We start from the raw sequence: 14,538 nt of genomic DNA on the forward strand, positions 1-14,538 counted from the left end.
GCTACCAAACATTTCTGTAAGAGGAGGAAACAAAGTGCCTGCAAAGAACAAAAACTTATTTCTTGTCTGCGTACCTGCAATTACTGTGTCAAGCCACTCAGCCCCTCTTCTCTTTCCGTTAGGCACGTGTTTGCACAACAGTCTTAAAAATAGGTGCATTGCAAAGAACAAGAGACATAGCACATGCAGTACAAGGCACGAACTGCAGAGGGACTGGGCTTATTTCTTAACGCTGCATCTCTAATTCAGAGGGTTTTGTATCAGCCCTCGTTACCAAGGGCCAGTTTAGATGCAAGCCTGTATTACTCCAGCAGCCAGGCAATGCAGACACATCAGATCAGAAATAGCTACCCTAGAAGATCTTTCGTAGGTCCACTTTAAACAGCTGAAGTCTCTAATACTGAACGCTCCTAAGCAAGACACACAAGCTCTTCTATTTTTATCTAACAGGCAAAAGTGTCACTTCCTTCTTACCAACAGGGGAAAAAAATAACCCAAATGTAAAAGCTGAGCATAGATTTATAGTTCTCGCAGTTCAAAACCTTCAAACAGAAACCAGTCCCAGCTGTAACCTGAGCACCCACTGCTGCTATCCCTGCCCACTGCACAAGTGGACGGACCACCTCACCCGTGGGGTCTGGACCTCAGCAGACCTTGAGCATCTTACTTACCCCGGTGCCATTCGGCTGCCCCTTCCCAGTTAGCAAGAAGAGAGACATGAGCTTACCTATTACTCGGTGGTTGAAGTAATCCGGCAGCATTCGCTCACATACAGCAACCAGCAGCCAAAAGGCTTCTTCCTCTTTGGCATACAACAGCAACACAGAGGTCAAAATATTCATAGACTTACAAGGGCAAAGAAGAAAATGGGATTTGTCAGTGACAGCAAATCCTACTGGCAAAAGCTATATTGTGGCTATTTTTAAAGAAAGAAAAGTAGCCTAACATGATGTAAACAACTGAAAAAAATAAAAACAGCAAAAGTAAGGTAATAGACAGTGAATACATAATTGCAACCCAAAGGCATAACAAGTTTTTCAAGCTTATGTATACCGCTTTTCGTAATAGGAAACAATGGAGAAAAGCACAGTGCTGGATTTACCCAGGTACAAAGTAGGTAACGGATAGCACAAGATGTTTTGGGGCTGCTCCCCCTCCCCCACCACCGTATTTATATTTCAAAAAAAGATGAGAGATCTAGAACCAGTCTGATGTTAATCAGAATTCAGGTAAAGTTATTATTTTAGCTGGCCAGTTGGATAAAGCACTATGTAATTGTCATCAATTTTGGCAGAAAGGAGCAGCACTTGAGTTCACTGAACCTCTGCCCCAGTGTTCTACATAAATCTCATCTATGCAGGCCAGTTTACTTTGCACTGCCTCCAAGTATTGGGTAAGAATGCACTTTTGAACAAACAGAAGAATCATAACCAGTTTTTGTTCCCCTCCTTTAAATGCAGTTTGCAAAATGCTGAGGGAAGACTTTTGTTAAGCCAGAGTACCAGTCTATGCACTTGTTTTCCAGAGTAAATGACATTTAATATCTAAAAATTATGTATTTTTCATAACTAAAAGGACATTATTTATCAAAACCACCACTAAAAATACTCCCAAGAGAATGAAAAAACTGAAAGAGCAGAAAGAGGGAAAAAAGCAGCGAGCATTACCCCGCTGGGGGTTTTTCACCTGGCAGTATCCTATTTTGGGGTTCCTGTGTGCGTACGCTGTGAGCACCCTTCTCAGGGCAGCTATCCCCGTCTCGCTCTGGAAGGCAGGGTGCTCGGGCAGCGAGCGGTGGAGGTCACGCTCAATTTCTTCCGTCGCCATACAGCACTTGCCCATGGACGCCTCCACCAAATGTACATAGTAACCGGGATGCGAGGCGAGATCCGTCACAGCGTCTGATGACAGCAGGGAGAAAGAAGAAGGCACAAGTGGATTAGGGTGACACTGAACTTAGTGTTGTGGGAATGTAAGCAAGTGAGATGGTTTTCCTCAAGGTCCATGAATGTGGTGAATGTCCAGACCTAAAAGAAATAAAGTCCCAGCAGGATACATGCCTTGAAAACAAAATAAATATTAGCAAAGCCTATATGATGCAAGAGAATTCAAAACACCTTAATATTGACATTGAGCAGAAAACTTTGCCAGGAGAAGTATTATTGGGAGAAACATACTCAGCGCTGTTCACACCCTCCAAGGACAAAAAACTTCACTTTTTACAAATGTTTGAACATGTCATATACTGGCTTAAAGATTAAACTTGAGCTCATATTGGAGGCACATTCTGGTTTGCCAGATCTGTGGATGAAACGAGTTGTTTTTTCCATCTCCAGTTTCTATTACCCCTGCCAACACTCAACAAGAAGCAGGAGCAGGACTGCTGACTTTAAGATGTCATTATCTTGCAATAATTTGATTTCTCTGGGGTTAAATCAATATTTACGCTACAACCTAATTGTTGCTTGAAGACGAACATTATTTTATGAAAATATGACATTAATTTTAAATTACATGGAGGAAACAGATGTTATTTCGATTCTTCTGCACACTATATCATATTATCCAGAGATAAAATTTTTACAGACCTACCTAGGTTCCTTCTTGCACTTATTAGTTCAGTAGCTGATCATCTCTCTTCTGTAAGTACTATCATAAGCTCCACGTAAATGATATTTAATTGCCCTTGGGAGATTTCTTGCCTGCATGTTTTGCTGTGTTCAGAATCAGATGATGCCTACAGCCAACATTTCTAAGGGTGCCCACCTGAGAAGAGTAGCCAGAGTTTGCCTCTTAAGGATTCAGGGATTCCCATTGCAACAAGTTTTCTGATCTTCTCTGTGCGAAACATGCACACAGTTCTGCCGTATTCTACAAAATGGTCATCCCACAGACTCTCCTTGATTTGCTCCCTAGACTGGGAACAAGAAGACATCTTTTAAAGGAACAAATCGTGTGTATGTAAGAACTGGTAAACAGAAACATTCTACGTATTAGAAATTCTGCAAGGTATTTCCATTGCCAATGGATATAGGAAGTCTGCTCTAAGAACTACAACTTTCCTCATTTTGCAGATGGAATTCACCACACAAGAGAGAGCAGAAAAGATCAGACAGGGAGAAAAATTATAAATATTCACTAGAAAGAAATGAGAGGAAAGGAGAAAAAAAACCTCCAAGCAAGTAGAAGAGTCATTATCCCATATCTAACTTCTCCAGCCAATACAGAGTTCATTTTACTAAAAATGAGTACCTGCTTGAATGTCACTCCAGCTTTTTTTTTTTATTATTAAAAGAAACTCTTACAACTTCCCCCAGATTTTACATACCTTTCCAAAATCAAGGCCTGCCATTTCTGACTGATGGAAGTCCGATCTTAGTGCTTCTGCATTGAGCAAATAACTGCTCTCCTTTTCACATTCACTTCTCTCCTTGCCTTGTGAAGACTCTATTCCCGGACATGCAGGCTCACAGTCCCTGAGCATGCAGGTGGATCCAAAGACAGGAGTGTTCTGCAACACAGAATCAAAGTGATAACAACTGAGAAAAGGTTAAGAACTACATCCTCAGCTGTCTTCAAAGCACAGGGCTGGGTTAGCCTTTGCCTTTTGCATCAAAACATTTCCCACCTTTCAGGAGGAAAGGCCTTACTCAAGACTTATTCAAATTATCACAAAATCAGAGAATCACAGAATAGTTTGAGTTGAAAGAGACCTCTAAAGGTTATCTAGTCCAAGCCCCCTGCAGTAAGCAGGGACATCTTCAGCTAGATCAGGTTGCTCAGAGCCCTGTCCAACCTGATGTTGAATGTTTCCAGGGATGGGGCATCTACTACTCTCTGGGCAACCTGCTCCAGTGTTTTACCACCCTCATCATAAAAAAATTTTTCCTTACGTTTAGACTAAATCTACCCTCTTTTAGTTTAAAACCATCACCCCTCATACTACTGCAACAGGCCCTACTAAAAAGTCTGTCCCCATCTGTCCCCTTTAACTATCGAAAGGCTGCAATAAGGGCTCACTTCTCAAGTTTGTCCAGGTCTCTCTGGATGGCATCCCTTATCATTCATTTGTAGGTCAGAAAAAGGATTATTACTTTAAAACATAAGTCGTTAGTAAATTCTAACTGTCCTTGATGACAAGCTACCAAACACCCTTCTATTTTGGTTACAATTTGAAAAACATAATCAGAGAACAATTTAAGCTGGAGAGGACCGTCTTTTTCAATCACCTGCTCAAAGCAGGGCCCCTCAGACCAGGCTGCGGGCATACTCCATCCCATCAGGCAGGTCATTAGACATCAGACAGCTCTGGCACAAGCTCAAGCCCCTGAGGAAGGCAGGACAACAGACCAATGGATAAACACATTGAATTCACAATCCAAAAAACCCCAGAAGTTCAGTACCTGGTTCTTATTTTGCAAGTTGTTACAGTGCACTGGGTTGCTGGAGTTCACTACTTTTAGCCTCTGGAGCAGGTTCTCCACCAAAGTATCCCGGTCCTTCAGCTCAATGAACTGAAAGGCCATCTTGCTCCTTATGCTAACAATGATGGGATTAGGGAGAAGGCTTGTGTCCTCCATCTTCTCTATACTGATTACCTTTTCCAGAAACATAGAAAACACATTATGCACCACATCCACAGAAACATCTTCAAATATTCTACATGTACCAAAATGGACAAACATAGCATTATTTTACACACATGCTTTAAATGTGGTTATTTGTATTAGCTTTCCTTGATCAGACACATTCTATCACTTGAAGTTTATGGTCTCTTTAGAAGCTCAAAGCAGGCACCAAAAAATATCCCAGCTGCTTTTTTCCCTTGTTTTAAAGGACTTTGAGGCATACTCCTGGAGAGTGGACTGAGGGGAAAGAAAGAAAGGGGAGTAATGATTAAAACAAGATTTAGAAAAGGATCAACTTGTTCAAATGGTTTAATGGGGATTAGGGATGGTTGGACTCGATGATCTATAAGGTCTTTTCCAACCTAGAAATCTATGAATCTATGAATAAATTCTAGGAGACAGAGCAGGAAATTTACTTTCACACTCCTGAGGACAGGGGAAAACTGTTTTGTTGGTTCTGATCAAGTATATAACACTGTTCTCTTTTTGTTTTCTATTTCTGTAACAGTGGAAGAAGTTGCCACAGTTAGGATATTTCGATGTTACTCTGTTATTAGTTGAGGATGAAAGGAAAGCTTTAATTAAAGGATCATAACAGCCTTGTATCCACAGGCAGATGTTTGCTGACAGCTTCCTTCTCCTCTTCTACTCCCACCACCTTCCCATGCATCCTCCATTCTATTTAAATGAGTCTCTGATTTAAGGGAAATGTAGCAGCTCTTCACTGTCTCCAGAACATCCTCTTTTTCTCTGCCCTACAAGTTTGCAAAGTATCCACAGGTTTGCTAGAGTTTGTCTACAGAGGGAGAGCTTCAACACTTCAAAGTGTTGATCCCAGGCAAGGATGCTTTTACATCGCTAGAAGGGTCCAAGCTGAAGTCTCCATCGACATCAAGCTGGACGTATGTGTTTGTGAAGCTGGGAGGGGAGCACTGACCGAGTCTTGGACCAAGCAGGCTCTGCCTTTGCAGTGCTCTGTTCTGTTGCATTACCTGTCCATACTTCACTTTGAGGATCATGTTGAGCCACCCATACATATTTTTAGGAGCTTATGCCCTAACGAGTCCCAGAACAAGCTTTGCAACAATACTGTAGGCAGGAGACACACAAACATCCTACTCTTTTTCATCAAAGAACAGTTCGCAGATAAGTCAAGTGACAGCGGATGCTTATGGCAGAAAAAGGCAGATATGGACCCGAAATGAAACAAACAACTCTACCTCTCTAAGTGGGATGATAACATTGCAGCAGCCATTTTCTTTGCTGGCAAAACAGATATAACTGTCTGAAGTATACATCCTTCCCGCTGTGTGACAGCGACTAAACGGCGTCCAGAGAGAACAGTCTATAACTTCATGCAGCTTCTCCTTCCTGGGCAATCTGAAGAAGGCCCGAAAGAATTCGTTCTGCGCTCTGGCTTCAAGATCCCTTAAGAGAAAGCAGGAATAGCGAATCACAAGACCCCGAAAGCCAGGACATTCAGCACAAGGTTCGTGTTCTTGTTAGCCTCAGCAAGAGCGAGGAATACAGAGTAAAAGCACCGTGCACAGCAATCTTCACTGCCTATGTGAACAGATCGATAAAAGACCGACTTCGAAATACAAAAAAGAATCATCACCAACACTTGCTTGTTTAACAATAAGATCAAAAGCAACTGCTGTAGCGACTGGGAAAGGAAAGGACACTAATTTAAAAGAGCTGGTTTGCAGGGGTTTTTTTAATTATTATTTAACCATGTATTTTCTGTGGCCGCTGTACCACTTTCCAGCCTCAAAGAGTTAGAGGTTTCAATGCCCAGGAGATAACTAAATCTTTCATCTGATGAACATACGTTGAGCAATGGAGATTAGCTTTATGTTCCTTGTTTCCCTTTCCAGTAGCATTACCAACATCACCCCAGGGACTTGCAACTGCACCCAGAAGTAATGCATTTGCTCGATGAGTACTTTTGAAGTGGTCAGTAATAGAAGAGTTAATGATGGTGGCATTTACATCATCAAGTCCTTGACTTGCAGAGGTATCAGCCTCTGAGAGCTCTCACAACAGTTTCAAAACGCAGAACAGTTTCAGATCGCTTACAGACTCAGTTGAGAATAACAGCACCAGCTATATCCAGTTTGGACTTGGTTTCCTTCCAGTTACCCATCCAAATTTATGTGGAGAGAAAAAGTTTAAATAAATGAAGCTTTCGTTACTGAGCTATGGTTATACAGACTTAGCTTTGGGGATTTTTTTTTTTTCTCCTCCTTTTCAATGAAGAAGTTAGCAGTAATTTAGAGAGCTATGCAATTACATTATAAACAGGCCACGGCTATTAGCTCACCACCAGCAGCTCCAGAAACATTAGGGCTTAAATTCTGTCATTTTCTTTACTACAAGTAAATTTTTCCAAACATGATTCACCTTAGGGAAAAAAAAAATAGAGAAAAAAAAAAAAGGCTTGACTTTGTTCCATTGAAAGAATTTAAAGCGTGGGCTGAAGCATAATAGGGAGTGGTACCTTGGTGCTGTAAATCCCCCCTCTGCTCCCTCCTTCACCCTCCTCTTCTGCAGACACCCTCCCCCAGCCCTGCTGTTTAAAAATAAGTTGAGACAGACGAAGCCACTGCTTCAGTAAGTAAATTGTGTGGGGTTTCTATTTCAGTTTAATCCGTAGAGAAAACTAAAGCCATGTGGAACAGGGAGGAAGACAAGAACAAACCAAGACCTGAGAAGGGTGGATCTGTATCTGTGACCAACAGAAAAGACAGAATGTGCTCGACAAGCATTTGGCTGCTGTTTCCTCCTTAAGCATCATCTTCCTTAATAAGATTATCCAAGAAAAACAGACAAATCGTCTCCTGTTGTTTCACAAAGAACAAAGAGAAACCCTCTTTGTGAAGGAAGACAAAAAGTTTGCTCCTGAGTTAAAATTCCACAGCAAGAGCAACTCTGATAAGTGCCCGCAGCGATCTGCTATTGTGACAAAGCTGGATCAGGATATGCCTCCTAGTTAACTCACCACGAAAATATTTTCCATTTCTGCACAGCACAGATGAATGCTGCTGATAGTATCTGCAGTCAGGTCCGGGTAGAGCTGTGCTCTCCCGCTATTGTGCTGAGAAGGTAAGACCCTCCTTGGATCTACTCGGTTGTGAACATTTCTAAACCTTTACATGAAAAGAAGCATTATATAGAAGCATGGGACCTCTGTTGAGGCAGAAGTTGCCTGTTATTTAAGAGCTGGCTGTATCTAATCCTCCAAAATTTGCAGTTTCTGAGTTTTCAGGATTTTGCTGCATCTTTTGGGGCCACAGGCTCCAGGTGTGAGGCCTTTCACACCTGTGAGGCCGCAGGTTTTTAAGCTGAAGAATGACATTTCCCATATCCGAAACTAAGTAAGTTCACCAAACAATGTGTCCAGCCCCCTCACTCTGTACCAGGGGAAGGCTGCCAACCCTAACATCCCTGGAACTGCCCGTCCCCCCCATGACTCATGACACAGGGTCACGCGGGGCCACCGCAGAGACCGCACCGCAGCCAGGGCTGCCCCAGAGACAAGTGCTGAAACAGGGGCCAGCCTGCTGGCAGAAGGGAGCCCAGAAAGAAAAACGGTAGCACGGGAACGAAATGCTGTCAGCACCTACCACTGTGGGCTGAAACAAGAGGTTTTATTAGAAAGTGGAACACCATGAAAACATTTCCTGTTAGGCAGGGAAACTCTAGGGCTTAAAGCCATTGCTTCCCTTCATAAATACAGTGAAACAAAATTAGAGCTGGTTAAAAAACCCCAAACTCTATAACTCAAAAAAAAAACCCACAAATGAAATTAGTTCCTAAAACAAGACAGGCAATTGTTTAAACATGATACAGCGAAGATGCAGAGACTGGCCCACATCACCAGGTCCCACAGCTTCCATTTTGAGTTTCACAATACCTCCAACACCAAACAGAAATGCAACCTCTCTACCTGCTACCCAATCTGCTTGAAATTTTCTCCTCTAACTTAACAATTTCCATGTTGGATTGTTTTTTAAGCAAATGCAGCACACCCAGCTGTAGCTAAGAAAAAGAAGGAATGCTATTGCTATGTAAAAATAACGTTTGTTGAGTGTTTACACACCGGTCAGAAGAATAAAAATCAAGAAGATGCAATTGCCTTGTTCCTTACTTTTCAGAAAACTCAGCAATTATTTCCAAGTGCAGTTCTCAACTTGCATGTTACAAGATCCTGGACTACCTCCAACTCCAGCACTTCAAAGTGAACGGCAAGTCTGAACTGTGATAACTCCTTGTGTGTGACCCCTACATTACCTTCCAAGAGTTTTAAATTAAAGGAAATAACACACAAGACTAGGAAAATGCCTGAAAGTATCAGGACACTTAAAACTATGTCCTCACCATCAAATGTTTTTCTCTCCTTTAAATCTAACAGCAGTCAACTTGGCAAAATTTTAACTCTGCTGAGTCACTTGCTGCCTATCTAACATCTAAATAGACTAGCTGACCTCTTGCTTTTAGAGACCGATTACTAGACTCTTCTGCTATTCAGACTCCAGAAAGTTGCAGATTTTGGAAATAACACATCCAATGATACACGTCTTGTTTATTGGAAGAACTGCTAAATTCACATAGTAAGAAAGGCTTCTCGTAAGCAAGCTAGGAGAAGTTATCTGAGAAGAGCCAACATGGACTTGTCAAGATGAATGTAAACCTGACATCATTCCCTTAAGTAACAGGAACACTGGAGTTCTAGATGGAGGAGATGCAATGGATGTTTAAGCTAGACTAAATGAAAGTCTTGGTATTTCTTTACACGGGAACTAATAAAATTGGATTGAAGTGAAAAGCTGTTGTACCAAGCCAGTTGAAAAAGAGTACTCCAAAAAGCAGTCCTCAAAGGCTCCCTGGTAAACTGAAAGGCTGTATCAAGAGGATCTCCCTGGGCGTCTGTGCTGGACTAGCTTCTGTTCAACATCTTCATCAGCAATCTGCACGACGGATCAAGAGATTGTTGTTACTAAACTCGCACATGACGTGAGGCTGGTAGAGGCTAATAATCAGAACAACAGGATCAGATTCACATAGATATTAATAAACTTAAGGGATGGCGTGGAAAAAAAAGCAATGCAAGTATTTTCAGCTATACATCATAAGATGCACAAACGCAGCATGGAGATCAACTCCACTGAGACCCACTCAACAAAAACAAAAGACCTAGGAGTTACACAGAATCACAAGTTGAACATTGAGCCAACAGTCTCATGCTGGTAGGAGGAAGAGGAGCACCACGCCAGGCTGCAGAAGTGCACAGCCACCAAGATGCAGCACAGCAGTACCAGAGCCGTCGCAGAGACAGTCGTGCTGCTCTTGCCCGGGTCAGCACGAGCGAGGCATCAGGGACAATCCTGTATCCCACCACTTCATGCCTGCAGCTGCATGGGATAAGTGACAAAAGTCCAGAGAGGAGCAACCAGAAAAGCTAAAATGAGGACTGATAAGAGAAAGCCTGGCTGAACTAGGGCAGTGCAGTTTAAAAAGAGAAAGGAGATGCATACCAATCTCCAAATACACAAACGGTTGCTCTAAAGGAAGAGAGGACCATCTGTTCTCTTCAATAGTACTGGGTAGAACAAGAAGTAACAGACTCAAAAAGCAGCACGAAAGATTCAAGTTAGACTTCAGAAAAACTTTTCAATGATAGGACAGTGAAGTACCAGTATGGATCCTGATACTTCCATTACTGGAAATCCTTAAAAACAGGTTAGGCAATCATTTGTCATGAGTGACACACAGAGATAAGCCAAACCCTGCCTTTTGTCAGGCAGATGCAATAAAAGGAGTTTCTTTCTAGTCATATCCTCCTTGTTGCTCAAGGTTTACGGCATTCTTGGATTCCCCCTCTGAAGGAATTAATGCGGACTGAAGTGACATTTACATTTCCATATACTTCAAACGGTTTCCATTCCGTTTAGATCAGTGTTGAAAACCTTCTTTGCCTTCATATGAAGCAAACTCATCCTCATTGGCAATTCACAGTTAGACATGAAGAAAAGAAACTGAGGTGGTTACAGCCTGGAGAAACGTAGCATACTTTTGAAACCTTACTGACACCAGCATGAAAGCTTTTTAATCGCCTGTTCTGCTCTTGCCAATTTCCTCGTTACATTGAGGAATGCAATGGATATTCTTGCATGCTGAAAGAGATGGAAACAAGAAGTACGGGAAACCTACACCAGAGATTTTAGTGATGTTCCTATTAAAAAAAGAAAAAATAGTTACCGTATGTTCCACTAAAATTGTATGGCACATAAACAGCTCTGCAAGAAATGGCATTTTTTGTTATCAAACACCTCAGCTTTACTTTGCTTTTTACGGCAATTAACTTCATTGCCATTAATCCCTTAGTAATCCATTGTTTCAAGCCTTATCCTCTCATTAAGAAGCACAGAAACTTGTACATCAGCTTGTTTTACTCTGGCCATGATATAATTCGTGTCACAGACTGTGGGTCTAATCCCACAGCCTTTCTGAGTCCCATCCCCCCACTGCTCAGCAGGATGATCCCAAGAACCTCAGGAACAGCAGCACAGGTTTCTGGTTTTCAGAATGTAAACATGCAGACCATGACGACATTAAAAATGCATTTTTTTTAAATAAAGATATTAAGACGAGCCTCTTGCAAAAGAAAGTCTAACAAACAAAAGCAATCTACAGCAACTTCATTAATTTCACACAGCTGGAATAATTTTAATATTTTAATGATGTGTGGATTATTGCTTTCATTTTCATAGATTGCTATTTGCTTCCAGATCATGCACAAGAATTAACAAAGACAATTATCAGGGGGAAAAAACGTCAAGTGAAAGAGAGTTGTTCTTGTAGTACTACTAGAATGACTTCAGGAAAAAAAAAAAAAACAGCAACAAAAACTTCACACACCAAAAAAGTTCAAACCCCCCAAACATGTTAGCATTAAAAACCAGTTTATCCACTATTCAAACTACAGTCTTGCTTAATCACGTTTACGTCAAAGCAGTTGCTGAAGTGTGACAAAGGGCACCAGAAAAGGCAACTTATCCAACCACTACCTGTATAATTCATGCAGAGGAAATGGGATTTCAGCATCTTCCACGTTTTCCTTTCTGCCATCTCACGTTACAGCCCATCAGCACAGGTTAGAGAACATCTTGCCCAGGAACTCTCCAGTAAATATACTTTTAGCCTTTCTTTTCCTCTCCCCACATCCTCCCCCCTTTTCTTTTTTTTTTCAGTTGGAGGGAAGGAGAGGAAAAAACCTGTTTAAATAAAAGTGTGGGATGGTTTCTGTTTCTTGTTTGCTCATAGACAACACTACTTTTCAAAAATGCCGCAAGGTACCTGCAGGTTGATTCTCTGAGGGCCTCTTTATTACAGCATATCACTAAGCTTATGCTTTTCCTTGCAACTGTATTTTTAGTTTCTTTGTAGCTTTCCATTCAGTGAATACCCTCAATTCAAAGACTCTTTTGGGAAATGAAATTAATGAGTTAAAAATCAGTAGCTGCTGAAAATATCTCCCCACAGTTTTTGGTCACATCTTCTCTGGATTTACTTTCCTTGTTTCATGTATCTAACTTTTCAGTCCAAAAGTGGGAGGAGAGTGGGACAGTAAAGCATGAAAGGGAGTTTAGATAAAACCTATTACTCAAAGCCATATCCTACCTTAGTCAAAGTACGCATCCTACATTTCCTGGGCCAAAAGCCTACAATGTTAACAACATCCAGTTACACATACATTGTAAAAACAACAGTAGCTCCTGTGTTTAAATGAACGCTGGCTAAGAAAAAAAAAGCCTGCAAACATGTTCGTGGCTGCTCACCACTACATCACCTCAAATGAATTCCTTGATGATATCATGGATGAAATCCTGGTGTCAGTGATTTTCCTTATTATGTGTACATAAGAATTGCAGAGAAAGTGTGCTTTATTGTTTTAAACTCCATTATGAAACTTTTTAGAAGTGTTTAGCTGAGATGTATATCCAACACTTCTCAAAAATGCCCCTCAAAAACAACAAACTGGCTACTGGACATGTCTCTCTGTTTTGGGAAAGGATACCACAAATTCCTCATGTTTTAGTCAGGAAGCAACACCTGAGTAATTCCCTTCCTACCTCTGGCAAAGGGAGAGGAAGGAAGAGCAGGAAAGCATATGATTCAGGAGGCGATATGCGTTCCACTCACATCCCATGCAGAAAAGAAGTATTTTAAACCAGCACCTTAACCTTGACACCCCAGGCATATTCCAGTTTGGGCTATTCCATCCTGCCCACCTAAAATTCCTGTGGGCAGTTTCTTTTCCCCGTTCCCACAGCAGCAAATAAAACACAAAGTTGTGTGTTGTGCTACCAGCAAAGAAATGGTTATCAATCTTCCTCCTGAGAGCCCAACACATTTCTGTAGTGGGAGAGGAATGCAGAGATGCATTTCAGGGACGCAACAGCAACAGCCTGTGGGTTTTCCAGTCCTATAACTGCTCACTAAATCAGCTACAACAATCACACTAGCAGGAAACTTCACATTTCAGATATGATCAAAAGCAGTAATTCTATAGACTTGACAGCACTAGGAAAGTCTACACATAGCCAAAATTATAAACGAATAACGTTGCTCTTCAGGGAAGATGGAAAATAGCCTTTGCTGCAATCTACCCTTCTATGGCGAATGGTACTTTTGAAACAAGCAAACAAACAAAACACAGCGATGTTTAAAGGAAGACTATCAAATGGAAAAAAGTATCTTGCACACAAGTTAAAATGCACCTTTTGGATACATCATAATACATTATTTGCACCCAGTCAAGTAAACCTTTGAAATCTTACCCAGATAAAGCAAACCATGACGCCCACCATTGACCCTCTGCTCACACAACAATATAGCTTTTTACCTCTTGGTAATCTGAGTAGGATCCTGTAGGCCTGGGTCCAGTTCAAATATCTCATTATCCAGCAACCTTCGGAGCGTCACATCTGCCAGTTGCTCCATGATCCTGAAAGCCTCGGCAATATTGAGGAACGTGGAGAAGTCACGCTCTTTATTTGGAGTGGTGACACGGACTGTGTCAGTCATGAAGACATTGGAGGTTCTTTCCAGCTTCTGGACCTCAACCCAAGGAATGATAAGTTTCACTGTCATGGGAAAAAAAGCAAAAGTGGGTTGGAAACTCTGCTTGCATTTTTCAGATTTTGGCACTAAGCAAATTCAGAATTAAATTAAACACCAAAGAGGTGAGAGACTCATTTTTACAGACAAAGACCAAGCAAAAGCCGAAATGCCAGTTATTACTCTACATTCATTCTCCTCCACTCCAAAAGACTGTCTTTTTCAGAATCTCTCCCTCAAAATTCTACCTATTTTCCTAACAAGTGCTGGACTGGGGACTTCTGCCTTTGCAGAACACCTGCCATACGCTGTGCTTCTAACTCCTTTACAAGTAATTTCTTACAGCCAGCTTCATTACTACCAGAAGAAACAGTTCATTTCAAGAGTAGGAAAATAGGGAGAGGCTTTGTAATCTCCCAGAAATAAAACCGTAGGCAGGTGGAAATCCAATTACATGCACCATACTTTAACGTTTAAAATAAAGCTGACTCCTCTACAAAAGGAAGTTCTTACACATAGACGTTTTTATAAAGTTTGTTACTATAAACAGTGTTAAAAAAAAAAAAGCCACCTAGGCACTGGGATCTTCTCATTTTGGTTACTTTTTACTTAAAAGCTACACAGGCAAATCTTGCCCTAAACACTAGCTGTAGTCAGACTTGTTTATAGAAAAGAAAAAGGGACACTGTTCTCTGTACTTAAACACTCCTGAATCCTATAAATACAAATGGTAAACAGAATCAGCTTATTTTATATAACCACGGCCGGATGTTACTTGCCTCTCTCA

General features: G+C 41.3%; 1 protein-coding gene across 1 annotated transcript in view; it reads right to left on the bottom strand.

The window, feature by feature from the left end:
* TBC1D8 (TBC1 domain family member 8) overlaps positions 1-14,538 on the bottom strand; it is a 51,327-nt gene that overhangs the window by 11,767 nt on the left and 25,022 nt on the right. Inside the window, exons 5-11 of the mRNA XM_086610104.1 lie at positions 13,537-13,777; positions 5,849-6,056; positions 4,404-4,598; positions 3,329-3,511; positions 2,767-2,917; positions 1,687-1,901; positions 728-845 (exon numbers count right to left, since the gene is read on the bottom strand). Coding sequence (XP_086466230.1) covers positions 728-845; positions 1,687-1,901; positions 2,767-2,917; positions 3,329-3,511; positions 4,404-4,598; positions 5,849-6,056; positions 13,537-13,777 — 1,311 coding nt within the window. The remainder of the gene's footprint in view (positions 1-727; positions 846-1,686; positions 1,902-2,766; positions 2,918-3,328; positions 3,512-4,403; positions 4,599-5,848; positions 6,057-13,536; positions 13,778-14,538) is intronic.

The sequence above is a fragment of the Tauraco erythrolophus genome, chromosome 1, assembly GCF_009769465.1.
Source record: "Tauraco erythrolophus isolate bTauEry1 chromosome 1, bTauEry1.pri, whole genome shotgun sequence".
NCBI classification, from domain to species: domain Eukaryota; kingdom Metazoa; phylum Chordata; class Aves; order Musophagiformes; family Musophagidae; genus Tauraco; species Tauraco erythrolophus.